This window comes from Orussus abietinus, unplaced genomic scaffold, assembly GCF_000612105.2.
Source record: "Orussus abietinus isolate OABI.00-Male unplaced genomic scaffold, Oabi_2.0 scaffold412, whole genome shotgun sequence".
Classification (NCBI taxonomy): domain Eukaryota; kingdom Metazoa; phylum Arthropoda; class Insecta; order Hymenoptera; family Orussidae; genus Orussus; species Orussus abietinus.
Genome location: NW_019394656.1, coordinates 5,127 through 32,706, shown reverse-complemented (window position 1 = coordinate 32,706; position 27,580 = coordinate 5,127). Strand labels below are relative to the sequence as shown.

The 27,580-nt window shown below is 37.1% G+C and overlaps 1 protein-coding gene across 1 annotated transcript; it reads right to left on the bottom strand.

Annotated features, from left to right (window-relative positions):
- Nucleotides 1-1,456: 1,456 nt before the first annotated feature.
- On the bottom strand, nt 1,457-19,599 carry LOC105702612. The gene is made up of 6 exons (XM_012430302.2): nt 19,199-19,599; nt 13,944-14,047; nt 6,431-6,607; nt 4,625-4,807; nt 2,665-2,847; nt 1,457-1,476 (listed from the first exon to the last, which is right to left on the bottom strand). The coding sequence occupies exons 1-6, from the start codon at nt 19,597-19,599 to the stop codon at nt 1,457-1,459; spliced, it is 1,068 nt and encodes a 355-aa protein (XP_012285725.2).
- Nucleotides 19,600-27,580: the final 7,981 nt, after the last annotated feature.

Sequence of the window (27,580 nt, the reverse complement as noted above, 5' to 3'; positions counted from 1 at the left end):
TCTCGGTACAAGATGGTGGAGTAGTAAAAAAACTGGTCGATAGAATACGCGTCGTTTACGTAGAAAACGAGTTCTGGAATTGACTTGCCTTGAGACGAGTTAGTTTGCATGGCCATTCTGAAAAATTGTCGCGATTAATTGCTCCTGTTTTCCCGTTGATAAAGTGCAAAGAAGAAATGTTGGATATCCAAGTGAGAGCTTTCTTAGGTAGAAAGGAAATTTCAAAGTGATTTACCGCAGATTCCCTAGTGGCATAGAATAATTACTAAATATTTCTTTGTAATCCTTGCTAAATATCTCAAGCGACAGATTTTTTAAGATTTCTTGTGGATTTCATTCCAAGATATTTGAAGTATTTCTTGAAAATCTCAATGACATATTTAGTTTCAATAATTTATAAACATATAGAGAAATTATATTTTTTAACTTATTAACATAATAAAAATACATTTTTTACTTCACGACTATTATCGGACACTTCATTTGGTATCAAAAAACACGAGAAATTTTTCTAATATTTTCGTTCCGCTATTTCATTATGGGAGCAAAACGTGTGATTTTGATTTTAAATATTTTTAAAACGTTTATAATGTATTCGGCAGATAATATTTAAAAAATACTTGTATTAAAATGAAACGAAATGTTTTGTATATCTGGTAGAAAAATATTATGAAAACACATGGAGGTAATATTATATAAATATTATAGAGATAATATTCTAAAGTAAACGTTTTGCAAATATTTCAAATGTCTGGTAAATATTTACAAAATGTACGATATTCGTTAAATATATAAAAAATATAGGACAAATATTTTGTGCTACTAGGGTTTCTTCACCGATAAACAATTTGGTGACTTATAATCATTAGACCGTATGTTTTTAATTATGTTAGTACAATCACCGTACTGCAAAATTTACGGAGTCACTGCGAGAAAAAATTACGGTTCGTAAGTTATATCAAAATAGTAGTGGTTAAATGGAATATATTAAATTATAATATAGGTAATGCGGAGCGTGGGGGTCGGTAATGTAAAGAATTCCCAGGAAATAGCGAATCTCAAGTAGCTCAAGGTAATGTGAAAGTACTGTTTTACCGATAAGCTTTTAACTACCGCTTTCCATCGCTCTGTTTGATAACTTGCAGTTAAACCGTTTTTTAGCTACCTAAAGAGAATTATTTCACTTAATCCCTTATGATTTGTTCGCGCAATTCCCACTTCCGATGTGAAGGTGGTCAACGAAATTCAGTAATCGAAAGAAATATTACATGTTACGGTTTTTTAAAGCTTCGAGGACATACAAAGATTTATCAATGTTACCCCACTTGCATGATTAGCACGTACATGCAATCGATTTATTTGGTCATTATCACCAGTGCACGTATAAGCGCTAATAATAACTTAATATACAGTTTATGGTTATGGATCCATAATGATCCATTCGGATCAGACTGGATCAGGTCAGATTAGATCCGACTGAAACAAACATAATCCTTCTTATAAACGTGGGTATATTTTTTTTGTTAGATCAAATCAGATCTGATACGGACAAAGTGTAGCCACGTTTATACGGAGAAACTAATTGATTCAATCGGATTTGGTCCGGTCTATCCTGGTCTGATCAATACGGATTAAATCGGCCTTACCTTAGACCATACCTTTAGATATAATAAATAAAAGTTGTTAATAAGGGCACATATATCATAATTCCATAGGACAAAAATGGGCTAATTTTACTCATCCAGGAATGCAGGGGAAACTATTTTCAAATATTTTTAAAAGCATGTTTTCAGTTTTGAAAATAGTGTCCGACTGATTAATTTTGGAAACTTAAGGTGAAGTGAAACACGTCGACGAACTTGATCGACGTCGATAAAAATGTTCTTTCTAAATACGTTGCCGACGTTTGTTTTTATATTGACGGCTGTGTCGAATTATATTGGGTACTGCACTAAATGACATACTCCACCTGTCGTTTTTGTACAATAATTATAAAGAAATCGAAGTAAAACTGCAGAAATTCTCTGGATTCATGCTTTCTGAGGCCCTAATTGACTGCAGAGGGGCCCCCTGCGCCATCTGTGATTTCCAGGTCAACTAAATCTTCACTCCGAGACCTCGTGTTTCCATCGTTTTGGCATAGAAGCGCATAAAACACTTTTTTTGCCTTTATCTCGTTCAAATGCGAGTTTCTCGATTACCATAGTGTTCTAAATTGTCGTACAATTGTCCTGATACTTTCGATTCTCATATCAGAGCCTTCAATAATTGTATATTGATCGAAATATGAGAGCTCGACGCCATTCTGGTTCTGGTCTGAGTTAAGTTAAACATTTTTTTTAAGAATCCAAATTTTGAATGTGTCAGGACAATTCTTAGACGATCACGAGTCATGTGTCAAAGTTTCGGACAGTTCGGTCCAATACCGTTAAGAAAAAGTGTTGTATTCGAATCGACTGATTTGAAGGGGATTTCACTTCACCTTAAGAGGACGAATCTGTTATCGTGACGAACCAGCACACTTGGATCGAGGAAATAATCATGCATGAACCACTAACTCTCCGGAGAATCATAACTTCCGGTCCCACGAAAGGTAATCGATGTCAAATTAAAACGAATCAAAAGTAATTGCGCATAATTTCCTCTCTCCACCCATCCCCTTACCCATGCAGCCCGGAAAATTCCCGACAGTTTCGTTCCATTGACCATCCTTACACGTGACGGTTCTGGAGCGTTGCCTCGTGTCGGGAAAAATAGCGCCCACGCGGCACGAAAAGGTCCTGGATCCATCTTTGGCCTCCGTGACGTCACTTCCGTTTGGTGGGGCCACTTCTGGACAGCCGAGAACTGCGAAACAATATACATGTCATTCGCATTGATTATTCTAAAAACGCAGTTTTAGGTAAGGCGATTTATACGCGATCCAAAACAACTTTTTACCCGGTGAGTTTATTAACGGTGCAGTTTCTTATTAACTTTTGAGGTAATGTCCGAAATTAAGCCCTTCACACGAACCTCGCGTTAAGGTGAAATGAAATGCGTCGGGGAACTTGATCGACGTCGGTAGAAAAGATTTTCCTAAAAACCTACACATTGTTACACGTGCATACACATTGTTATACGTGCATACACATTGTTACACGTACATACACATTGTTACACGTGCATACACATTGTTACACGTGCATACACATTGTTACACGTACATACACATTGTTACACGTACATACACATTGTTACACCTACACACGTTTTTACATTGACAGCCGTGTCGAATTATATTGCGTATTGTACCAAATGGCGTTTACGTACAATAATTATAAAGAAATTGAAGTAAAACTATGGAAATCCCCTGGATTCATAGTTCCTGAGACTCTAATTGACTGCAAAGTGACCTCCTGCGCCATCTGTGATTTCCGTGTCAACTAAATTTTCACTCCGAGACCTCATATCCCCATCGTTTTGGCATGGAAGCATATAAGACACTTTTTTGCCTTTATCGCTGTCAATATAAAAACGAACGTCGGCAACGTAGGCATTTAGAAAAATCTTCTTTATTGACGTCTATCAAGTTCGTCGACGTGTTTCACTTCACCTTAACAGTTGTGTACCGGTGGACATAAGAATCTGTCGATGAAATTTCTGATGTAGGACGCCATATTATATTTTCTAGAAACTGATTGGCCAGTTCTTTCCGTTATGCTGATGGTGACTATTATGCGATCCCAAGAAACACGGTTACGTAACAATAATATAACAGTTACATAACTTTTGTAATATGTAATCTACATACATATAATATATAAATAAGATTTGTATTACTATTTCCTCCGCAGCTATATAATACTGTTATAAAACGAATAATGTAACGTATGCATAACATATCGGTAACATGTTATATGTTATGGTAATATTATATAACTGCAATGCTAACAAGTTTGTAACAGTGTTACCGAACGGTAATAATTCGACGGTATATGATATTAACGTATCTTTTGAATAACATTCGTTATATATCATGTTATTCCAGTGTTATGTAACTGTGATATAGTGCGTTTGGTGGGAGGTACGTATGGATGACTTCATGCACCACTGGGTGAACGCGTCTCGAGCAAAATATAAAAACGGCACATCATCTCAAAAATAAACTCTCTATTTTGGACGAGCCGCCACGACATTTACGTAAGAAAAATTCTCCGCGTTTCCTAACAACTTTCTTTCCGGAAGAAAACAAAGTTTAATCCGCTATTGCATATGCCAAATTCCTTATATTAAAAATTCCAGAATTTCATGTTTAAAGTGAAATATGTGCACATTTTTCTTGGACAATACGTATCTTAAAATAAAAAAATATATACAAATTGATATATAGTTAAAATGTTCGTTTACGCAAACTTCAATAATTACGGCCAATTTAAATAACAACTTGAATGAATAATTTATGCTTCGCTTGAATTGCTCCGAAGATAGTAGAAATGCACATGCAAAAACGCATTACAGTCGAGCTTCATTGCGCAACGATATTAAGTACTTTTTATCTCATTGACTCATCTATTGTTATAATCTTTTTCAGAATGTAAAAAACGCTTTGACTTCACCGATCAATAAATGATTTCATTAGAACCTTGATAATGCAGGAAAAATCCTCGAGCAGGATACAGCTTCGCCGAGGCTATCAAATCCAAAGTGATAAGATTCGATTTCGAATTGACTTGAACCCCTGCGAAGGTTTCGCAGGATTCGAAAAGGGTCGTCCCATTTTCCCTTATCCTGACGACGTCTACGCATCTGCCGTCAGGCTCAGGACCTGTTGAATAATGAAAGAAAAATAATTAAACTTTTTATTGGCGCTGATAACGAATGGCGAACGTTACGTCCCACGTATGTAGCAGGACGTCATACATCCTATTAGGTTGTCAGGAAAGGGTTGACGCATTTTCGTAGGAGATGGCAATTGAAAAATGCGTCATCACTTCCCCGACAATTTAATACATAGAGGTTTAATACATTAAACTTTTTAAGTAAACATCGCAATCCCAATTTCCTGGGAAATCCTTTGAACTCGATTAAATACGAATAGCCTTCAGCACCTCTATCTACGCTCTTTAAATCGTCGTTTTAACGTTGATTGTAGAACAGCTGATTAAGGAAGGTTGAGTTATACGAATTAAAGTACACAGAACCCAGGAATAAGTAACCATTAGAATTTGGGAATGCAGGACTTAGGAATAAGGTCACGGTATAGTGAAACCTTTGCACATGTGCAGGCTATGAACTTTAGCGAATTTACAACTAATCTACGATCTTAAGAATTTTCCGAAACAATGAGAATCTAATTAATCCTTTCCCATGGGACCTTTGAACCTCCCTGCCAAAGTTTTGGGGCTCGGAGCATAGAAGATTTCAGTTTTTAAGCGATCCCAAAAAACCTCTCGAGTTTAGTTGTTTAGTTGATATCGTCAAATTCTCAGTTACTGTCCGGCTGTCAATCTGCCAGTCGGCCGATCTGGTATCAAAGACAAAATTGTCAGTTTTAGTCCAGTTGCGAGTTCGTCGGACATTCAGTTGGTTATTTGTCAAAGCTCATTTATTAGAGTTCAGTCGTCAGAATTCAGTTGTCGGAGTTCAGTTGTCACAGTTCAGTTGTCACAGTTCAGTTGTCAGAGTTCAGTTGTCAGAGTCCAGTTGTCAGAGTTTAGTTGTCAGAGTCCAGTTGTCAGAGTTCAGATGCTAAATTTTAGTTCCTAAACTCCAGCGGTTAAACTCCAGCGGTTAAACTTCAGTGGTTAAACTCCAGTGGTTAAACTTCAGTTGTTAAACTTCAGTTGTTAAACTTCAGTTGTAACTTCAGTTGTTAAACTTCAGTTGTTAAACTTCAGTCACTTGTTAAATGTCAGTTGTCGAAGTTCAATTGTCGAAGTTCAATTGTCGAAGTTCAATTGTCGAAGTTCAATTGTCAAACTTCAGTTGTTAAACTTCAGTTGTTAAACTTCAGTTGTTAAATGTCAGTTGTCGAAGTTCAATTGTCGAAGTTCAATTGTCGAAGTTCAATTGTCGAAGTTCAATTGTCAAAGTTCTATTGTCAAAGTTCAATTGTCAAAGTTCAATGGTCAAGGTTCAATTGTCAAAGCTCATCTACATCCTTACTATCGAATTTCAATTATCCGAATTTGTTCTAACCAACCGTATACGTTAATCGCAAGCAGTCGAACCGTCCAAACAGGGCGTATGTTGAGTATCCCGCCTTTCGTTTTATAAAACTATATAAATATATGTTCACGATAAAATTCCAATTGGTTGTGATTTTCTCTCTTTCTCCCTACCCAGGCGTTACACGAAATTAAAGTTTATTTAAAAACGCATAATCAACTGATTCAATTGAAAACAGAAGTTTGTTTAGTTTACACACTTTGGTTAATTCGACACTTACTGCGAATATTTAAGTCGTGAAAGGTCAGGGATATTCTCTGTCCAGGAAGGGTCTTGAAGGTCCATCCACAGGACGTCCCACCGAGGTAATAAAGGGGATATCCTGGGGACCTTATGTAACCCTCTTCTCTCCTGAGGATCTGCACCATAACATTGCAATATCTCCGAATTGCTCCTTCTGAAAATTGATAATAAATAATTCATTGATAATTAAAACAAAAGAATTTACTGTCTACGTAGTTGTAAATTAGAGTTGGTACATATTATGACGTGGGACAATTTCTTTAATTTAATTACGCTAATTCCAGTTCGCGTGTCTGAAAACTTGAATCCGGAGGAAATCCCATGCTAAGTATGAAAGTCCGCAAATGTCTTAAGTCGAAAGGATTTAAGGATTGAGTCCTTCGATTGGAATGGCATTCACGTAATTTGAGTGGTTCCTTCGGAAAGTCGATTGAAACTGATTGAGATTCGCTTCCGTGTTCACCGATTTTCAGGAAAGTGATTCAGTCTCGCGGAAAAATGCCGCATCGGATCCACAGGAGGTTCTTGAAGGTGAAGTGAAACACGTCGAGGAACTTGATCGACGTCAATAAAGAAGATTTTTCTAAATACCTACGTTGCCGACGTTCGTTTTTATATTGACAGCTGTGTCGAATTATATTGGATATTGTACCAAATGGCACACTCCACCTGTCATTTTCGTACAATAAATATCAAGAAATCGAAGTAAAACTCCAGAAATCCTCTGAATTTATGCTTTCTGGGGCCCTAATTGACTGCAGAGGAACCCCCTGCGCCATCTGTGATTTCCAGGTCAATTAAATGTTCACCCCGAGACCTCGTATTCCCATCGTTTTGGCATAGAAGCGCATACAACACTTTTTTTCCCCTTATCCTGTTCAAATGCGAGTTTCTCAATTACCAGAGTGTTCTAAATTGTCGTACAATTGTCCTGACCCTTTCTACTCTCATATCAGAGCCCTCGATAATTGTATATTGATCGAAATATGAGAGCTCGACGCCGTTTTGGGTTTGGTCTGGGCTGAGTTAACAAAGTTTTTCCAAAAATCCAAATTTTGAATGTGTCAGGACAATTCTTAGATGATCAGGAGTGATGTGTCAAAGATTCGGATAGTTTGTCTGATACCCTTAAAAAAAAGTGTTGTATTCGAATCGACTGATTTGAAGGGGGTTTCACTGCACCTTAAGAGCTTGGAATAGATCTCTCGCATACTCGATCGGTATTGTAAGGGTCCCAGCAGGGGATTTACCGAGATTCCCGAGAATTCGCTGCAACTCGATGCGAATTGGCAGGAGAGCCTGTCCTTGCCCCAGATTTGATCCAACAAGGGACGCTGCGTGGGCGTAAGTGTAGGGGATGAAAGTGCCGGAGTGGGGAGTTCTAGGTCGTCGAAGGGGAAATCTGGCACTCTCCCTCTCTAACCCCCACTGCGAGTCTCTATTTATCGCACAGTAATACTATAACTTTATGAAGATATTTCTTGAGGCACCTATTCGAATTGCACCTTCACCATCGAAAGGGATCGATGTTTTCAAAACATGTATGTTCTACAATTAAAAGTAATGACGCTCAAAATATAAAGAGGGGAATATACATTAAGACTCTCAAAGAGCACCATTTCAAGACCTTTACTTTATTCATTTGAAAGTACTAAAACTATAGCAAGATCCACATGCATGTATATAAAATTGCATAATAACGTATCTTAAAAAACGCTTCTAGTTCGAGTGTGCTGCAAACTGAACTTGTATTTTTCAAATATTTTGAATAATGCCTGTTAATTTTGTTTACACATTTCGAACCCTTTCTAACAGTGATGTGTACTAAAATGAAAAGCTGCGACTGATCGCGAGAGATATGAAGTGAATACTACATATTAATATGATATAATTCCGTCCAGAACTTCTGGAATTTACTATTACAGTTTTAGGCTTTTACAATAAAGAGCCTCATATTCCTTAACACTTTATCACATCCTTTACGATATGTGTGGATCGTTGCATGTAGCGTATCTGAATTGCAAAATTAAAAGCGATTTAGATTATTCATATTGAGTGGAAATGTTTTGGTCACGTAGTATCGGAATTCTCACATTTCCCGCAAGTAGCGCTCGCATCGTTAAGGTGATATGAAAGAGTCAGCCTATATATATATATATATCTGAGAAGTCAAATCGTTGGGGAAAGTATTCTCCGAATTGGATGTACCGCTTCGTTTCAAATGTCACCACGAGAATATGGAGGCCCGAAAGTAGGTTCTAAAATTCATGAAGTTTCATTTTTCATTCAAAATTTATTTATTTATCATGAGCTAGAACCAACACGGTGTGGCCCGTGTACGTTTTCGATGTTTTACGCTTCTTGGAGGCTTAGAACCGAAAATGAAGAGTTTCAGGACTTAGCTCGAACAATTTACAATATCGTAGAAATGGAATATTACAGAGTCAGATGGAAAAATATGGAAAATACTTTCACCAACAATTGCAAGAAAATATTGGATTAGAGCAATAATTTAGTTGCAGCTGAACGTCACAGATGGCGACGTTGGTCCTAAACAGTCGTTAGAATAATGATTTTATGGGATTTCGACAGTTTTACGTCGATCTCTTCGTCATTACTTTACCGAAATGACACATGTGGCGCTTTAGTTTGTATAATTCTTAACGTAGACTGTAAAAGACTTAAATATAAATATAAATATCGGTAACGGGACGCGCCACTTTATGTTTGCACTTTAGTATTCAAAATGACGTTACCACCAAACAGGGCATAGATGAATTTTAAGTTATCAGCGTCGATTAAATTTCTCAGCGCCTTTCGTATCATCTTAAATGAGTAAAAATCCAAGATTCGGATTCTGGGGCAACATCCTGTGGAACCAACCACGAACGTTATATCACTTTATCCTGCTTAATGTATAAGATCGCGTTAAAGGAACTTTCTCAGAAACTGTCTGACATAGATCCACGTGAACAGTTCATCTACCAACTGAACACCAAACCTAACAGTTACGTAACTTAAAGCTAACAAATAACATAACGTTTGTTACAACGTAATAACCTAACAGTTACGTAACATAGAGCTAATTAGTTACATGATATTTGTAAGTATCATATTTATATAAATGTAGCATAACTTTGTTCCTCTCATCTTACATTATGTTACTGTCCTGATATTACTGTGTATATGCAGCACATATTTGTAACAAAACAGAGCTACATTGGTGCTAACTGTCATCTATTTTATTACATCATCGTCATCGTCATTGTCATAATTCATCGTCAAATGTCATAAGATTAATATATGTCATATTTTGTTTACTACTCATATGAAAGAATGTGACTTTAATTCATACGCGCATATACATTATCAGTCATTGTTTCCTAGTCAAACGAAATCCTAATTGTCTTTAAGTAAAATCAGATAGTTTATCATTACATAATTTCATTGAAAGTCTGATTTGTCATTTAATATCTAACTATTTTCGAGTACCAAAGAATAATTAAAAATNCTCTATAGCTTGAACTTTGAAGTTGATTGAAAAAAAAAAAGTTATTTAAACGAAGAAACCTAAAGTATAAATAACAAAATTAACGTTCTCTTAAATTCTCAATGTTCCCGGTAACTTACGGTATGTTTCACAGTTACCTTCTCCAATTTAATGTTACCGAGAATTTTCGAACTCTACATCTATTCGCCTATCTATCGTACTAATCTTCACGTGTGAAGGAAATATTTCGAAGAGGCAAGGCAAAATGATCGGAGGTCCATAGACGGACCTATTTCCAGAATCATGGGCGAGGAAAAGCGAGCATGTTTAGAAGTTATGAGCATGGCTTAAACAATTGATACGGCTAGACCAAGACGGTTCCTGCGAACAGTGGACGGGACGGCACTTAGTTGAGGATCGCAGAACGGAACGCACTAATCTATTCTATATACGTCTTCTTTAACACTAGGTTTACGGGACCCGTCAATTTTACGGAATTCAAACTTCGAAAAGAAATACCGAAAAAACCATAGCATTAATTTTAACCATTTTTGTATCGTAAATTAATCATTTCATCCAAAGAATTTGTACACACGATTATTTTTTCCTAAGCCTTCTAATTATTAAAATCTGTATGTAGTGTACCTATCTCTACGAAACCCGTGAAATTGACGGACTAGCTAATTTCATAAACAATCCATATATATTTGCTTCGTTGCAGAGAGTGTAAGGCGAAGATGAGAGTGAAAGTTTGCATTGAAAGTGGAAAGATAGAAGGATCTTCGGATAGTGAAGAGGAAAACTTCTTGAAAGGGTGTCGTAGCAAGAAAAGGATGCGCATTCTTTCTAGTTCTAACTCCGAGGATGAGAGGACGAGCATTCCAATCATTTCCGTGGTAATTTTTAAAAAAGGACTTTTTACTTATTAATAATTCATTTAAACGTAAAGCCTAGGGTTGTTTAATGCAGACTTAATTTGAATAAATCGATTTTTTAAAGAAAATGCGTGTTTTCGTTTGCCCGTCAATTTGACGGATGCTCGTAGAAACAGGTATATATAAAACGCCCGTAAACCTAGTGTTAACATTAAGTCAAATAACTATACCTGTGAATCTACGGAAAATATAGACTTGTCAATAGTAGATTCGCCTTTGGGTAATTGCACCTCCTACACGTGTTTGCTTGTTTGTCTGATAATTGAAGTTTAGTCACAAGATGGGCGTCTATTCACCCTCGTTTAAATACAGAATCAACATTCAAAGAAGTGTCAATTTAACGATAATAACGCGCCCTTTCTTTACTTTTCCGTTCAAATCCACTTAGAATAAATGCCAGGATACTTATCTGCGGAAGTGCACATCAGCTATGAGCGTGAGATCGCCATTAAATACGAAGAAGAAAAACCGATCGTGCCTTCGAAACCCGAGGAGGACTTAATTTTGAGAAAGCACATCGAATCGGTGTGCATAGAAATCCAGGGATTCGCCTCCTTCACAAAAGAAAGGTCGAGTTTTTATTTTTATAGCTCCGCGCTCTTTGAAGGCGTCCCTTTTCGCACGGGCTTTGAGAAAGGCCGACTTCCTTGGGAACATCGGCGTCCTTATACTTTTTAGCCTCCGCATAATTTGGGTCGTATGCCCACCTTAATGCGCTGCTGGTTCGAACCACCCCTGGAACGAATTCAGCCCCAAATGTCTGATCCCACGTCGAAGGGCGGTGCACCCCTCGGAAGGTCAGAAACGGGGGTAGCAGCTCGCAAATCTACAGCTGCTGCCGAACGGCCCGATGCCAATCTACCTCGAATTTATGATTCGTGGCACGCGACTCGCGCCCACGGGACTGGCGCCAAGGATAAACGGGAGAACGCCAAGTGAAAAATGTCCGAATTTGTTACGGCGATTTTCGAACTACGTGATGAAAATGACGCCTCGGAGAGCAGAGATTCCGCGAGGGGAGGAAAAATCAAGTAGCGGAAATTTAAGGTGACGTAAAGGGGTCATTCTATACATATCGAAGCGAGAAAATATTTATAAAACTATTCTCCAAACTGAGTGCACCGACGAATGCCAAGTGAAAAATGTCCGAATTTGTTGCGGCAATTTTCAAACTACGTGATGAAGATGATGCCTCGGAGAGCAGAGATTCCGCGCGGCGAGGAAAAATCAAGTAGCGCTAATTTAACCGTTTGACTGCTAAGCAATTTTTGCAAGAAAGCACGAAAACTGCGGAGCAACAAAGATACACTGAAACTCGCAGCGCAAAAGCGCTGCGTCGCGGTTTTCGAGACAAATGAACGCAGCGCTTTTGCGCCGCGTAGCAGTCAAATGGTTAAGGTGATGTAAAAGGGTCATTCTATACATATATAAGCGTGAAAATATTTATAAAACTATTCTCCGAACTGAGTGCACCGACGTATGCCAAGTGAAAAATGTCCGAATTTGTTACGACGATTTTCGAACTACGTGATGAAAATGACGCCTCGGAGAGCAGAGATTCCGCGAGGCGAGGAAAAATCAAGTAGCGGAAATTTAACGTGACGTAAAAGGGTCATTCTATATATATCGAAGCGAGAAAATATTTATAAAACTATTCTCCAAACTGAGTGCACCGACGAATGCCAAGTGAAAAATGTCCGAATTTGTTGCGGCAATTTTCAAACTACGTGATGAAGATGATGCCTCGGAGAGCAGAGATTCCGCGAGGCGAGGAAAAATCAAGTAGCGGCAATTTAAGGTGATGTAAAAGGGTCATTCTATACATATCGAAGCGTGAAAATATTGATAAAACTATTCTCCAAACTGAGAGCACCGAATTATCTGACACTTTAACACGTGATTATGAAGGCCCTAAGGAAAAAGGCAATGTTCGTGAAACTTCATTTTTCGAAAATAAATGCCTTTTCTTGGTTCTCGTCCGAAATAAATACAAATTTTGTATCAAAAAATGAAATTTCACGAGAATTGTGTTCTTTCTTAGGGTCTTCATAACCACGTGCTGATGTTTCAAATGATTCGGTGCGCCTACTTTGAAGAGAAGTTTGATCGATATTTCGATGTTTTATAGATATATTCATGTCACCTTAAGGCGATATGAAAGAGCCATTATACATATATAAAACGTCGAAATATTTATAAAACTTTTTTCCAAATTATGTAAAACAGTAATACGTGATTATAGAGGTCGTAAGGAAGAACGCGATGTTCGTGAAACTTCATTTTTCGAAAATAAATGCCTTCTTGGTTTTTGTCCGAGATATATACAAATTTTGTATTGAAAAATGAAATTTCATGAGCATTGTTCTTTCTTAGGGCCTTCATGATCACGTGCTGATGTTTCAAATGATTCGGTGCACCTAGTTTGAAGAGAAATTTGATCAATATGTGGATGTTTTATATATATATATCCATGTCACCTTAAGGCAGTATGCCAGAGCCATTATAGATATATAAAACGTCGAAATATTTATAAAACTTTTCTCCAAACTAGATGTTCCAAATGATGTAAAACATTAGTACGTGATTATGGAGGTTGTAAGGAAAAAGGCGATGTTCGTGAAATTTTATTTTTCGAAAAAAAATGCCTTTTCTTCGTTCTTGTCCGAGATAAATACAAATTTTGTGTGGAAAAACGAAATTTCACGAGCATCGCGTTTTTCCTTAAGACTTTCATAATAAAGTTTCAAATGATTCGATGCATCCAGTTTGAAGAAAAGTAATATAAATAGTTTGCCGTTTCGATGTATAGAACGACCCTTTCATATCACCTTAAGGGTCATTATATATATGTATATCTATTATATATATGTATATATATGTAAAAATATTTGATGTGTAGAATGAGCCTTTCATATCACCTTAAATATTAAATTTGCGTCTCGCCGTAGTCAGTCGAGTAAAATATGTATATAATTGCGATGTGTAAGTGGAGTCAAAGACATTGGGTTCTTTTTTATATTTGTTTCCCCTATATTCCCTCGATATATAAGCAAAAATAAACTTACCTGGAATACAGGCGTATTTTAAATGCACATTCGCCGGATTCCAGTAGGACGCAGCGGGATGATCCGTCATAATGTTGTACCGGCAGTGCTGAAGGCCGGAACATCTGGACAGAAGAAGGGGAATTTTCACGCGATGGGCAATTATTAATCGACAAAGAGCGATTTGCGTGCTCATCATCGATCGGCATATGTCTACACCTACGCAAGGGGAAAATGAGATTAAGGTACTCGTCTTCGGGATGTACGGTCTCACTTTGCCAATAAATTTATAGGGGTGAGGCACATAAACGGATGCGCCAAAATATTACTTCCACGTTCCAGTTTGTTACTTTCAGAAATACAAATAACGTAAGTTTTAATTTTTTACATTTAATGCCAAAGGTGTTATACCAAGCGAACTGATGAAATGAAAAGCTGCCTCGTTGCATTAGGTAATCAGACTTTTCCCGCAACCTTTGGTACAGGTCAAAGGAAATCCGCGTATCCGGTCTAATGGTTAATGATTTATATCCTAGATTTAAAAATAATTAATTACCATTTATTATCTTCTTTAGGAAAAAGTTAATTAAGAGTGATGTAATAATAAATAATGTATACTTTCCAGGAGAAGTCACCGTGTTTTCGCAAAGCCTTAAGCTGAAGTGAAACACGTCGAGGAACTTGATCGACGTCAATAAAGAAGATTTTTCTAAATACCTACGTTGCCGACATTCGTTTTTATATTGACAGCTGTGTCGAATTATATTGGATATTGTACCAAATGGCATACTCCACCTGTTGTTTTCGTACAATAATTATAAAGAAATCGAAGTAAAACTCCAGAAATTCTATTGCTTCATGGTTTCTGTAGCCCTAATTGATTTCAGAGGGACCCTTGCGCCATCTGTGATTTCCAGATCAACTAGATTTTTACTCCGAGACTTCATATCCCCATCGTTTTGGCATATCCGCTCATAAGACACTTGTTTTGCTTTGATCCCGTTCAAATGCTAATTTCTTGATTACCAGAGTGTTCCAAATTGTCCTAGTATTGTCCTGACACTTTCGTCTCTCACATTAGAGTCTTCTATAATTGCATATCGATCGAAATATGAGAGCTCGACGCCATCTTGGTTCTAGTCTGGCCTAAGTGAAAAATTGTTTCGAAAAATCCAAATGTTGAAAGTGTTCGGATAATTCCTAGGTGCTCACGAGTCATGTGTCAAAGTTTCCGGCACTTGAATCCAATATCTTTTTAAAAAAAGTATCTTATTTGACTCGAGTGATTCGATTGATTTGATTTCATATCACCTTAACGAATACGGACTAGGATCGATGGATGTCAGTTTTATATGAGAGATGAGCCTTGTCGAATACGCATTACCTCGCGAGTGTACGCTCGATAAACCGATTAATTGTTGACGATAAAGTGGAGGAATGCCTATCCCGGCACGTGCTCTGTTGACGCAAGGGAGACGAAGATTTTTCAAGGGACTAAAGGGAGTCTGAAACGGGAAGTAAACCTACATAGAAATTGACGTGGTTGTCTGGTCTGGAAGGGTTAGACGGTGGAAGAGAGGGTATATTGGCGAGGGTCGATTCACCCTTTCGGAGCCAAAGGGGTTCCACCCCCGATCCCTCAAGGGTTTACGTTTTATTGCAGCCAGTTGTTCGGCACGTAGGCGGAAATGCGAGGGAAATAAGTTTCTTCGCGGAACGAAATCTTTCCAATTTTTTTTTATCTCCCCACTTGATTTCCAGCATATTCGAAAATTCGCGAAAATTTAAAACGTTGTTAAACCCTCAACAATTAATCGATTTCCACGGACAATTATTTAATGTCGTGTACTCGTATGGATCCTACTAATCGACACGTTAAATAAATCGCGATATCGCGGCTGATAGTAAAACAAATATTTCATAACCAAATATTTTACAGAAGATGGTTATTCGGCATTTGAAAAAAAGAAAAAAAAAGTGGTTTGAAAAGAATTTCCTCTGATACGTGATGGCTTTATTGTACATAAGTTAATTCAAGAGGAATCTAAAATTTTTGTGATGCACCACTATAGGATGCGATATTTTGCCAAATTTTGAATAACAATGCGAGGCAGACTTTTGGGAAAGAATTTCCCTAGTAGCATAGAACAATTTCCAAAGATTTTTTTTCAATCTTTGCTAAATATCTCAAGAGACAGATATTTTAAGATGTCTCGCAGATTTTATTCGAAGACATCTGAAATATTTGTTGAAAGTTTCAATTACGTATTTAGTTTTAACAATTTATGAACATATAATAAATACACATTAATTATTTCACGATTATTATCGGACACTTAATTTGGCATCAAAAAACGTGACAAATATTTATAATATTTTCGTTCCGCTATTTCATCAGGGGAGCAAAACGTGTAATTTTGATTTTAAATATTTTTAAAACGTGTATAATGTATTCGGCAGATCATATTAAAAAAATACTTATATTAAAATGATACGAAATGTATTGTATATCTGTTAGAAAAATATTATGAAACCACATATAATATTCCACACATACACAGATAACATTCAAAAGTAAACGTTTTGCAAATATTTCAAATGTCTGCTAAATGTACGATATTTGTTAAATATATAGAAAATATAGGACAAATGGTTTGTGCTACTACCCTAGTAGCACAAAATATTTATCCTATACTTTCTATATATTTAACGAATATCGTACATTTTGTAAATATTTACCAGACGTTCGAAATATTTGCAAAACGTTTACTTTAGAATATTATCCCTATAATATTTATATAATATTAGCTCCATTTGTTTTCATAATATTTTTCTACCAGATATACAAAACATTTCGTTTCATTTTAATTCAAGTATTTTTTAAATATTATCCGCCGAATACATTATAAACGTTTTAAAAATACTTAAAATCAAAATCACACGTTTTGCTCCCATAACAAAATAGCGGAACGAAAATATTAGAAAAAATTCCCGTGCTTTTTGATACCAAATGAAGTGTCCGATAATAGTCGTGCACTAAAGAAATGAATTTTTGTTACATGTTCATAAATTAAAAAATGTAATTTCTATATATGTTTATACATTACTGAAACTAAATATGTCATTGAGATTTTCAAGAAATATTTCAAATATCATCGAATGAAATCTACGAGAAATCTTAAAAAATCTGTCGCTTGAGATATTTAGCAAAGATTACAAAGAAATATTTAGAAATTATTCTATGCTACTAGGGTTGTTCACACCGGCACGCAAGCGGTCCTGCAGCCTTTGTGGACGCAGCTTTATGGCGAACGTGTAGCAGATCAAAAGCAACCCTCCGTTACTCCACCAGGGTGAGATCGGCCCTTTTCCTCCGCACATCTGCACTCCATTCCCTGCAATCTTTGACATTTATATTTATCTGGCCACAGAGAACGAGCATTATAATACATTCCGCCTTTTGACAAAATGCTAGCGTAAATTCTCCCGATTTCCCAGCAGAGCGTACCCCAACTAAAATTCATGCACGCACAGATGCTTTCGGTTATTATTATTATCAGACAATATTTACAGATTTTCGGTACATATTGTCCCAGATATCGGATCCGAATATGCAGATCGAAACATCTGTAAACATTAACAGAATCGAATTCTCAGAGCATAAAAATATGATGTTAAATAAATAGCGGGATGTGTGGTGAAATATTAAAAATTGGATTAATAGTTACATATATATATTTATATATTATATTATATTATATGGTGAAATATTAAAAATTGGATTAATAGTTACATATTCGAGGAACTTGATCGACGTCAATAAAGAAGATTTTTCTAAATACCTACGTTGCCGACATTCGTTTTTATATTGACAGCTGTGTCGAATTATATTNCTGACCGTTCAGAAAAATTATTCTTCCGATAATTAGGGATAAAAATTCCTAGGGATGAAAATGTATAGAATGAGCCTTTCGTATCACCTTAAGCCTCTGTTATTTTATCGAAAATACATTTTTCGGTTCCTTTCCCGTAATTTGAATGCATTATTTTGTCTATAATGGAATCGAAGGAGAACTGACCGTTCAGAAAAATTGTTCTTCCGATAATTAGGGATAAAAATTCCTGGACATTTTCCAGATAATTTCATTACGGATCCATAAAGATCTCGATGAGTGGCATCGGGGGTGAATTAATCTTTTCTCAAACATTTCCTTGCTAATTTGAATCGGACTGAATTTGAAATGAATACCTGCTTTAATTTTTAGCTCTTTCCTATCCCACGGTATGCAGAAATGTGGAGGAAAGAAGGCGGAGGAAGTAAGTCGCGTTTTCTACTTTGTGGTCGGTGGAGATACGACCGGGAATGAAATTTAATATCCTGAAACTCTCTCCTGCGGATGCTTAAAGGTGTCTCACATTACCCTGGAAGCCATTCATTGTTCCCAGATACAAGAAACAAGGAATCACCGTTAGTGTCAACTGATACATAACGACGCACCTTCAAAAGTCACGGCCAACCCTCTGCGACGCACTGTTGCCTTTAAGTCGTAAATTATTGATTATGGAATTTATGAAAACCACCCAGACGTTTCATCTTAAGGTGAAGTGAAACACGTCGACGAACTTGATCGACGTCGATAAAAAAGTTTCTTCTAAATACCTAAGTCACCGACGTTCGTTTTTATATTGACGGCTGTGTCGAATTATATTGGGTAATGTACTAAATGGCATTCTCCATCTGTCGTTTTTGTACAATAATTATAAAGAAATCGAAGTAAAACTCCAGAAATCCTCTGGATTCATGCTTTCTGGGGCTCTAGTTGACTGCAGAGGGACCCCCTGCGCCATCTGTGATTTCCAGGTCAATTAAATTTCTCTCCGAGACCTCTTATTACCATCGTTTTGGCATAGAAGCGCTTAAAACAGTCTTTTTGCCTTTATCTCGTTCAAATCCGAGTTTCTCAATTACCAGCGTATTCTAAATTGTCGGTACAATTGTCCTGACCCTTTCGTTTTTCATATCAGAGCTTTCGATAATTGTATATTGATCGAAATATGAGAGCTCGACGCCATTCTAGTTTTGGTCTGGGCTAAGTTAAACAATTTTTTCCAAAAATCCAAGTTTTGAATGTGTCAATTTTTCGGGCAGTTTGGTTTAATACCCTTAAAAAAAAAAGCGTTGCATTCGAATCGACTGATTTGAAGGGGGTTTCACTTCACCTTAAGACATTGACAGTACCTTGTATTATTGCAAATCTACAAATAAAAAGAATTACCTCCTATTCAAGGATGTCCTAAGATCGATTCTGGTAGGCTCCTCTTCATCTTCCAGGATGTAATTTCCCCTGAGGTTCCTGAAAGTTTTCCTCAGGATAGCCTTGCGGTTCACCTTGGCCCAGCGTTCGCCAAAGCTCTGGATCTTCTTCAGGTCGTATCCGCAAGTTTCGGAGCGATTCGTCCGGAGCTCGGCTTCCAGGACAAAGATGATAGCCCTGAGGGACCTGCAGGTCAGCCGAATGATCGCGTCCGAGCACCTCTCCTCCTTGACGATCTCCATGTGGCCCTCTGGCAAGGACACCCCGAAGACGTTCCGGGTGACCGAGTGACTGCTGGACGGCAGGGTTCTGCCGACCTCGGCGATCAGGACCAGCACCAAGAGGATCCTTCCCGGCGCCATGTTCGATCATCACAGAGCCCCGGAGTCGGTCCTTGAAGAGACTCTCGAAGTCCGCATTTAAAATTAAAACAGCACCTCGGCTCGAGAGCCCGATTCCAGGAGCTCTTCGGGATCGATCCGGTGCACCACCTTCCGAGATTGGAGAACCTGAAAGAGTTCCCCAAGACGTCCCGGGACTCTCGAGTGCCCGATACCGGGCCTCTTCAGGGGGCACTTCAACAAGTGGGAAATTCTGGATCCGCCCGAGATCTCCCTTGAAGTCTGGAGAGGAGTTAGGTCTTTTTTCAGAGCCCTAACTTTTCCCACTCGCCCGGTTTCGGTTAGACCATTTCTGGGGACCGTCTCTTTCTTTCACGTGGACAAAATTCCGGACTTTGATGAGCGATCTCTAAATTGCACCGCTTTGATTGGATTATTTCTGGAAATACTATTCCAGGCGGGAAAACCTAAGTGTTTTTTTTTCTTACAGGGGCAGTATAGTTTCTCACGCATCTATCATTTCCCGCAACATCGGCATCTCGGAATTCCGAAGAACGGGCAAATCGCCAGCACGCACTTAAGAAAAGAATTTCAGGATGACATCTTGACGATGTCTCTCGAAGATGTCAATTAGTCAGCGCCGAGGGTCCTTTGATGTCAGCCGGCGTTTTGGTAAAATAATAGACCCTTCAATTATTTAAAAAAAAAAAAAAATTGACTTTAGCCGACGACGAACCTCCGAACTTTGCGGTGACTCAACTCTGAAGAGCTATCCGAAGACGTTCTTCTATTTTCGCACGATCTCGACCTTTCGACGTTCGCTCTTCATTTCTTCGAGCAATTCTTCGAGCATTTTCGCTTTCTCTCCGAAAGCTTCGCCTTGGCTTTGCAGCTGCTTCTTTTGTTTAATGTTATGACGAGGGATCGAGTGTTTGCTTTGAGAGCGATCTAATCCGAGTCGCACTTAGATTACGTCAATTCCCTTCGTCTTTTTATTGTGCCGTTTTAAAAATTACAGGCTATTAAGTTATTGACATCGCTTCAATCGGTTCGTCACTCCTCTGATATTTTCTGTTTTCTTCTAGCACATTTTCTCAAACAGTTTTCTTCGCTATTTCGGATGTGCTTCCTGTTTAAAATCGAGAATAAAAATGGCTTCTATGATTATTTCAAAGACATTCGAATCAGGCTGGGAATCAAGTTGCATCAGAATCCGAATTTACCGCAAATCGTCTCTTCTTTAAAATCACTAATAATTTAAAATAAAATTATATGCTATTAAGTTATTGACATCGCATCAATCGGTTCGTCATTCCTCTGATATTCTCTTTTTTCTTCTAGCACATTGTTTTTCAGTTTTCTCCGCTATTCCGGATGTGCTTCCCGTTTAAAGTTGGGAATAAAAATGGCTTCTATGATTATTTCAAAGACATTTAAATCAGGCCAGGAATCAAATTGCATCAGAATCCGAATTTACCGCAAATCGTCTCGCTTCTTTAAAATCACTAATAATTTAAAATAAAATTACATGCTATTAAGTTATTGACATCGCTTCTTTAAAATCACTAATAATTTAAAATAAAATTATATACTATTAAGTTATTGACATCGCATCAATCGGTTCGTCATTCCTCTGATATTCTCTTTTTTCTTCTAGCACATTGTTTTTCAGTTTTCTCCGCTATTCCGGATGTGCTTCCCGTTTAAAGTTGGGAATAAAAATGGCTTCTATGATTATTTCAAAGACATTTAAATCAGGCCAGGAATCAAATTGCATCAGAATTCGAATTTATCGCAAATCGTGTCGTTTCTTGATCCACTCTGTCTTCGTTCTTGAAATATTTCGACCTTGGAAGACTTTCGATCTTACAGATCATACAGGCTTAATCTATTCTCGATCGCGCCGATCCATGCCTGTGCTTTCACGTTAAAAGTGTTATTTCAATCCCTGCGGCATTCCAAATTTCCGGATCTCTCGATCTTTCTTATATTCGAGAGATTTATTCCGCCAAATTTGCAACAGTTACTCGCTGAGTTTATTGCCACAAGGCAAAGAATAGCGAGTGCTTATTTCCAAAGGATTATTTATCAATTTCGCGTATACGATCGGAAAGCTTCTTGAACCCGTGCATCAAGGTTTCCTCTTTATAAAAGCTCCGATCTTAAATTAAATTCCAATCTTGCATTATTTTTCTACACCTTTCCGACGATTAGAAATTCTTTGTGCTGATTTATCCTCTCTAGGAATTATGGTTTATAATTTTTCATAATTAAGATATGTTTGGGATCTTTCTTTCGGAAATGGATGATAAGAGCCTTTGGCAGAATTTTTTAAGCGTGACTCCTTTTTGTTTTAAAAAATATAACAATATTTATCTTAAATTAAATATCAATCTTGTGCCTTGTTTCCTTCAGGAGAAGAAATCTCCACCTTCGATTTCTCGCCCGGAAATTTCCGCCGAAGCGTATCTAATGAATCTGCTCTGATTTGGCTTCTCTGGGATTTCTAAGGCTGCTGCCAAACTCTATCGATGGGCAATTGGAAAAGGAGATTGTTACCGATTCTGTTTTTTCCTAACGATAAAGAGCATCTCGGAACTTCTGCAATCTTCTTCAAGAGCGTACATTAATGCAGCTGTTAAGTGAGATGACGCCAACTGCAGGGAAACTGAAACTTAGGATCGATGATCGATGATCGAAGTGCTGATCGACGGTGGATAAACTTTCAAGATTCACTCGTAAATCCGTAATTAAGTATCTTTAAACTTTCACCGGCACTAGTCCCATTTGAAATATTAATTAGTCTCAGTCAACTTCACAGATTCGCACGTGGAACATCTTCTCCTGAAATTCCAAGAGTCACATGTAATATCAAATATTGCGGGAAAAAATATAAATACTTAATTCCAAAAGGAATCATAAAGTCCTCTAAATTGTCTAAGGCACTTAGATGTTAGAATGAAAATGTTGAAATGTTTTTTAAATAAATTTCTTCGTTTCCTGTTGCTTTTTTTTTACGCGCGGCACATGAGTGACTCGGAAACTTCTTTCTGCGGGAAAGAGCGAAGCGTCCCAAAGTGCACTTTCAAAATTCCACTTTTTAAGCAACAAACCACACAGGAGACTTTGAAAGACACGTTCTGTGGATTATCGACGATCGTGCTTAACGATCCGCGATGTACTGAGTGAGCTGCACCCTCGTGGTGCACAGGACTTACCCCACCAGCAAACCTAACCCCCATACGACTTCACGACTGATTTCGCAGCATCCCCATGAAAGGCCCCTGAACCCTCCACCTATCCCGTCGTCCTTCCGGAAGGACTTCTCCTACCACAATACCGCTTTATACCAATTTTTTGTCGAATCCTGACCCTCGCAACGCGTCTGCTCTGGCTGTTAAAAATAAAAAAGGAAAGAGAAGAGTAATTTTCAGTTTTCTTTATATAATGGTATACAAAAATTAGTTCGACCAAAAAATGGTGGGAGGCTGCAAATGTATGAATTGTCTTGTACACTGAGAAGAAAAATGTTAATGAATAAGAGAAATATTTATTTGAATAGAGTACCAAAAAAAATATATTTCGCGAATTCAAGGAATAATTATTTGACTCAAATAAACTCGAATAAATTGGACGCAACGTTTCTTCGATAGTATCAGAAGTTATTTCAGTTTATTTGAGAATTCTTTGGATTAACAGAATATTTCATTGGTACTATTCAAACAATTCTTTAGTTCCATGCACTTTTTTTCTCGGCGTACCATTAAGATGATGTGAAAGTGGCGTCGAAGAGGTTTTGTTTATAAAGCTTTTCTCTCAATTCGGTTTACCGAATAGTTTGAAACTTTACAACGTGAATAGGGAGACTATAAGGAAGGTCCTGAAACTCATGAAATTTCAATTCTTTTCAAATTTGTTTATAGGTATTTTACAAATAGTTTATAAGAAAGGAAATTTCGGGAGTTTCAGGACCTACCTTAGGGTCTCCATATTCACGTTTTAAAGTATGAAACCATTTGAGATACTCAGTTTGTAGAAAAGTTTTATGAACAATTGAGCTTTCAGATGCCGCTATCACATCCCTAAGTTGCGTAACAAGTTGAAAGATTAAAACCGTACGATGAAAGTTGCAATTACTTTAACTTGATATTAAGTAAAAAGTGTTTTAAAAAATTCCCTAAAATCGTCTCAGAATGCTGAAAATTTGCGCTGTCTGCGTACAAATGGTTTTTGTGGTGGTTCTGAGATTGGTAGAATTCGATGTGAACGCGTGCGAAGAACAGCGTCTCGACGCCAACAACGGTTTCGAGGTCACTGAGTACCACGAGGTTTTTGAAGTATTATTTCGCCGCCGGTCGTCGGGGCGCTCTTGCTTTAGATATTCTCGAATTATTTGCGTGGACTATATAAGTCGTTTCTCGAAATGACTTGTCACCTGTGTCATTGATAATCGAAATTCCTGAGTATTTCAAACAGAAATCACGCGGAGGAAATAATTTAACACTAGGTTTACGGGACCCGTCAATTTGACGGAATTCAAACTTCGAAAAGAAATACCGAAATAACCATAGCATTAATTTTAACCATTTTTGTATCGTAAATTAATCATTTCATCCAAAGGATTTGTACACACAATTATTTTTTCCTAAGCCTTCTAATTATTAAAATCTGTATGTAGTATACCTATCTCTACGAAACCCGTCAAATTGACGGACTAGCTAATTTCATAAACAATTCATATATATTTGCTTCGTTGCAGAGAGTGTAAGGCGTAGATGAGAGTGAAAGTTTGCATTGAAAGTGGAAAGACAGAAGGATCTTCGGATAGTGAAGAGGAAAACTTCTTGAAAGGGTGTCGTAGCAAGAAAAGGATGCGCATTCTTTTTAGTTCTGACTCCGAGGATGAGAGGACGAGCATTCCAATAATTTCCGTGATCATTTTAAAAAAAGGATTTTTTACTTATTAATCATTCATTTAAACGTAAAGCCTAGTGTTGTTTAATTCAGACTTAATTTGAAAAAATTGGTTTTTGAAAGAAAATGCGGGTTTTCGTTTACCCGTCAATTTGACGGATGCTCGTAGAAACAGGTATATATAAAACGCCCGTAAACCTAGTGTTAAAGGGGAAGATAAAATACCAAATATACCGTGTTAATATAAATACATGAACTTTGCAAACGCTCAACACAATCCTCGTTTCGTCACAGTGGCTTTTAAAAATTACTAAGAGCTCTAAATGACTTATAAGTTACATAAATGAAGATTATGATTCCTCAGTACAGCTTTAGGGAAGTAGAATTTAAACAAAAGAATATATCTTAAAGAAAAGTTTAAAATACTAGAACAACCCCATTATCATAATGTAAGAATTTTTTTAATTTTCACAACTCTAGTTAATTGCTCGCGGTAAACTTTTAAAAATGGCTTAGAACTCGCGCTTGTATTAACTTTAACGCAAAGCAAGACACATACAAAGTTTATGAAACGCGAGAGAACTAAGTTTAGTGATTATTAAAAATATTCACCATAATTGACGAGTATCTTAATATTCTAAAGTATATTTAAGTACGTCAGTTTGAGAAACGTGCGGCGTCGCCGAGCGTCCCGACGCGGCCGGTGGTTTAGCGCTCACTGAACGCCACGAGGTGCTCGTGACATTAATTCGACGCCGGTCGTCGAGACGCATTTGCCTAGTCTCTAGACTTGTCAAACTAGGAGAACCTGGAACGATCGATATCGTAGTAACAATTGAACTTCCAACGTGAAAATTTATGTATGAAAATTTGTTATTGGTTCGAAAATCATTTCCTTATTATTATAGGTTGGCAACACCGATTGTGAGTACAAGACCGGTAGCCTAGTCTCCTCCTAGTTTCTAGAGACTAGGCTTGTCAAACTAGGGGAACCTGGAACGGTCGATATTCTAGTAACAATTGAACTTCCAACGTGAAAATTTATGTATGAAATTTTGTTATTGGCTCGAAAATCATTTCCTTATTACTATAGGTTGGCAACACCGATTGTGAGTACAAGACTGATAGCCTAGTCTTCTCCTAGTTTGACAAGCCTAGTCTCTAGACTTTTCAAACTAGGAGAACCTGGGACGGTCGATATCGTAGTAACAATTGAACTTCCAACGTGAAAATTTATGTATGAAAATTTGTTATTGGCTCGAAAATCATTTCCTTATTACTATAGGTTGGCAACACCGATTGTGAGTACAAGACCGGTAGTCAATTGTACAATATCGATTGTATCCAGGGCGACAGTAGTCGGTACCCCGAGGGTGTCTTCCGAGCCGGTGACGATGCACCCCCGATTTTTTACAGAGTGCATTTTACAGAGTGCATACGTCGAGAAGGGTGTATTCCCGTCACCAATCCTGCGACATGCAAGGAAGGGTAGATATGTAAATACTCGCGAATGTCTTCCGACAAACAGTGCGATTAAACGCACTGGTTAATGTACTTTCCTATTTATTTGTTACCTGTTAAATCTAACTACGTAACAATGAAATAATTTGGCCATACATTGCGGGATGTAAAAATAATTCCAAATTTCTTGTGCTATACGACGCGATTAATTCAACTAAATTTACTTTATTAGGCGCAAGAGGGCATTTTGACGAACGTTATCATAATAAAAAGTTGTATAAAAATAGTATATTAGACTTGTTACTTCCCTAGTAGCACAAAATATTTGTCCTATATTTTTTATATATTTAACGAATATCGTACATTTGAAATATTTGCAAAACGTTTACTTTAGAATNTTTTATTATGTTAATAAGTTAAAAAATATTTCTCCATATGTTTATAAATTATCGAAACTAAATATGTCATTTAGATTTTCAATAAATATTTCAAATATCTTCGAATGAAGTCTACAAGAAATCTTAAAAACTCTGTCGCTTGAGATATTTAGCAAAGAAATATTTAGAAATTATTCTATGCTACTAGTGTTGTTTACATTTTTATTCACAAAATAAACGTGAAATGGTTAAAATCCACTGGTTGTATCGGGTTCGCTTACACACTCATTACAAATAAAAATAACGTGTTCAAATGTACGCTTTATGTTTCAAACAATATTTTGACATTTTCCTATTTTGTCTGCACCTGCACTAATGATATCTTTTAAAAATTTACGATACACTTTCATCATTTGGTTTCTGTAGGACTTCTTGTATTTCGTTTTTTCCAATACTCTGAAAACCCACTGTTTCGACCTCGTAACTATATATTTTTTAATTAAACTTAGTACAAGTTCTTTTAAGAAATAACGTCGAACTAAATTATATTCTTTACTTTTTTTAACTATTTGACTGTCAATTTCAGCTACATTCAACATACAAGAAAAACATCTAGAGTGTGTATTGTAACTTGGCTCAACAATATAATCCGAACCTTCTGATAAATAATTGATTTCATTTTTAATGTTTTCTTTCCACAAGAAATCGGGAAAGCTATACATTTATTCAGATTTACGGTACAAAACGTGCTTCGTGCTTCGAACAAAAACAGACTAACATTAGTTGACACATAATGGTTAAAGAGACCGAAAACGTGTTCGTATGTTTATCCAAATTTAAGGCACGCACGAATCACCACACCGAGGTGTAAACGAGTCGACATATATCTCAAATGATAATAACCCGATGCAAAAATACCAGAACGGAGAGATTCAGGTTACATTTGAAATTATCCAAAATCGTCGGTTAAAATGACCAACACGCGCTTAATCCCGAGTTAGAGGCTCCGATTAAAGTACATTGCAATCTACTTGTTATCCGCTACGTATAACAATGTTATAAAATCATGTAATGCAGCATATAAAAATATTCTCGACTTTCTTTCAGCAGACGGCATGACTATATATAACACTAAATGTAAACTTAACATAGATACATACAGAAGATTTCGGAATTTCTTGCGACAAGGAGTTTAATTAAGGTGAAGTGAAACCCCCTTCAAATCAGTCGATTCGGATACAACACTTTTT

Excerpts from the sequence above, each read along its gene's own strand:
- LOC105702612 (XM_012430302.2), bottom strand. The coding sequence starts at position 19,599 with ATGGCGCCGGGAAGGATCCTCTTGGTGCTGGTCCTGATCGCCGAGGTC. Across the intron at positions 6,608-13,943 it reads AAAATACGCCTGTATTCCAG|AAGGAGCAATTCGGAGATAT; the intron begins GTAAGTTTATTT and ends ATCAATTTTCAG. Across the intron at positions 2,848-4,624 it reads ATTTTTCCTGCATTATCAAG|TTCTCGGCTGTCCAGAAGTG; the intron begins GTTCTAATGAAA and ends ATTGTTTCGCAG.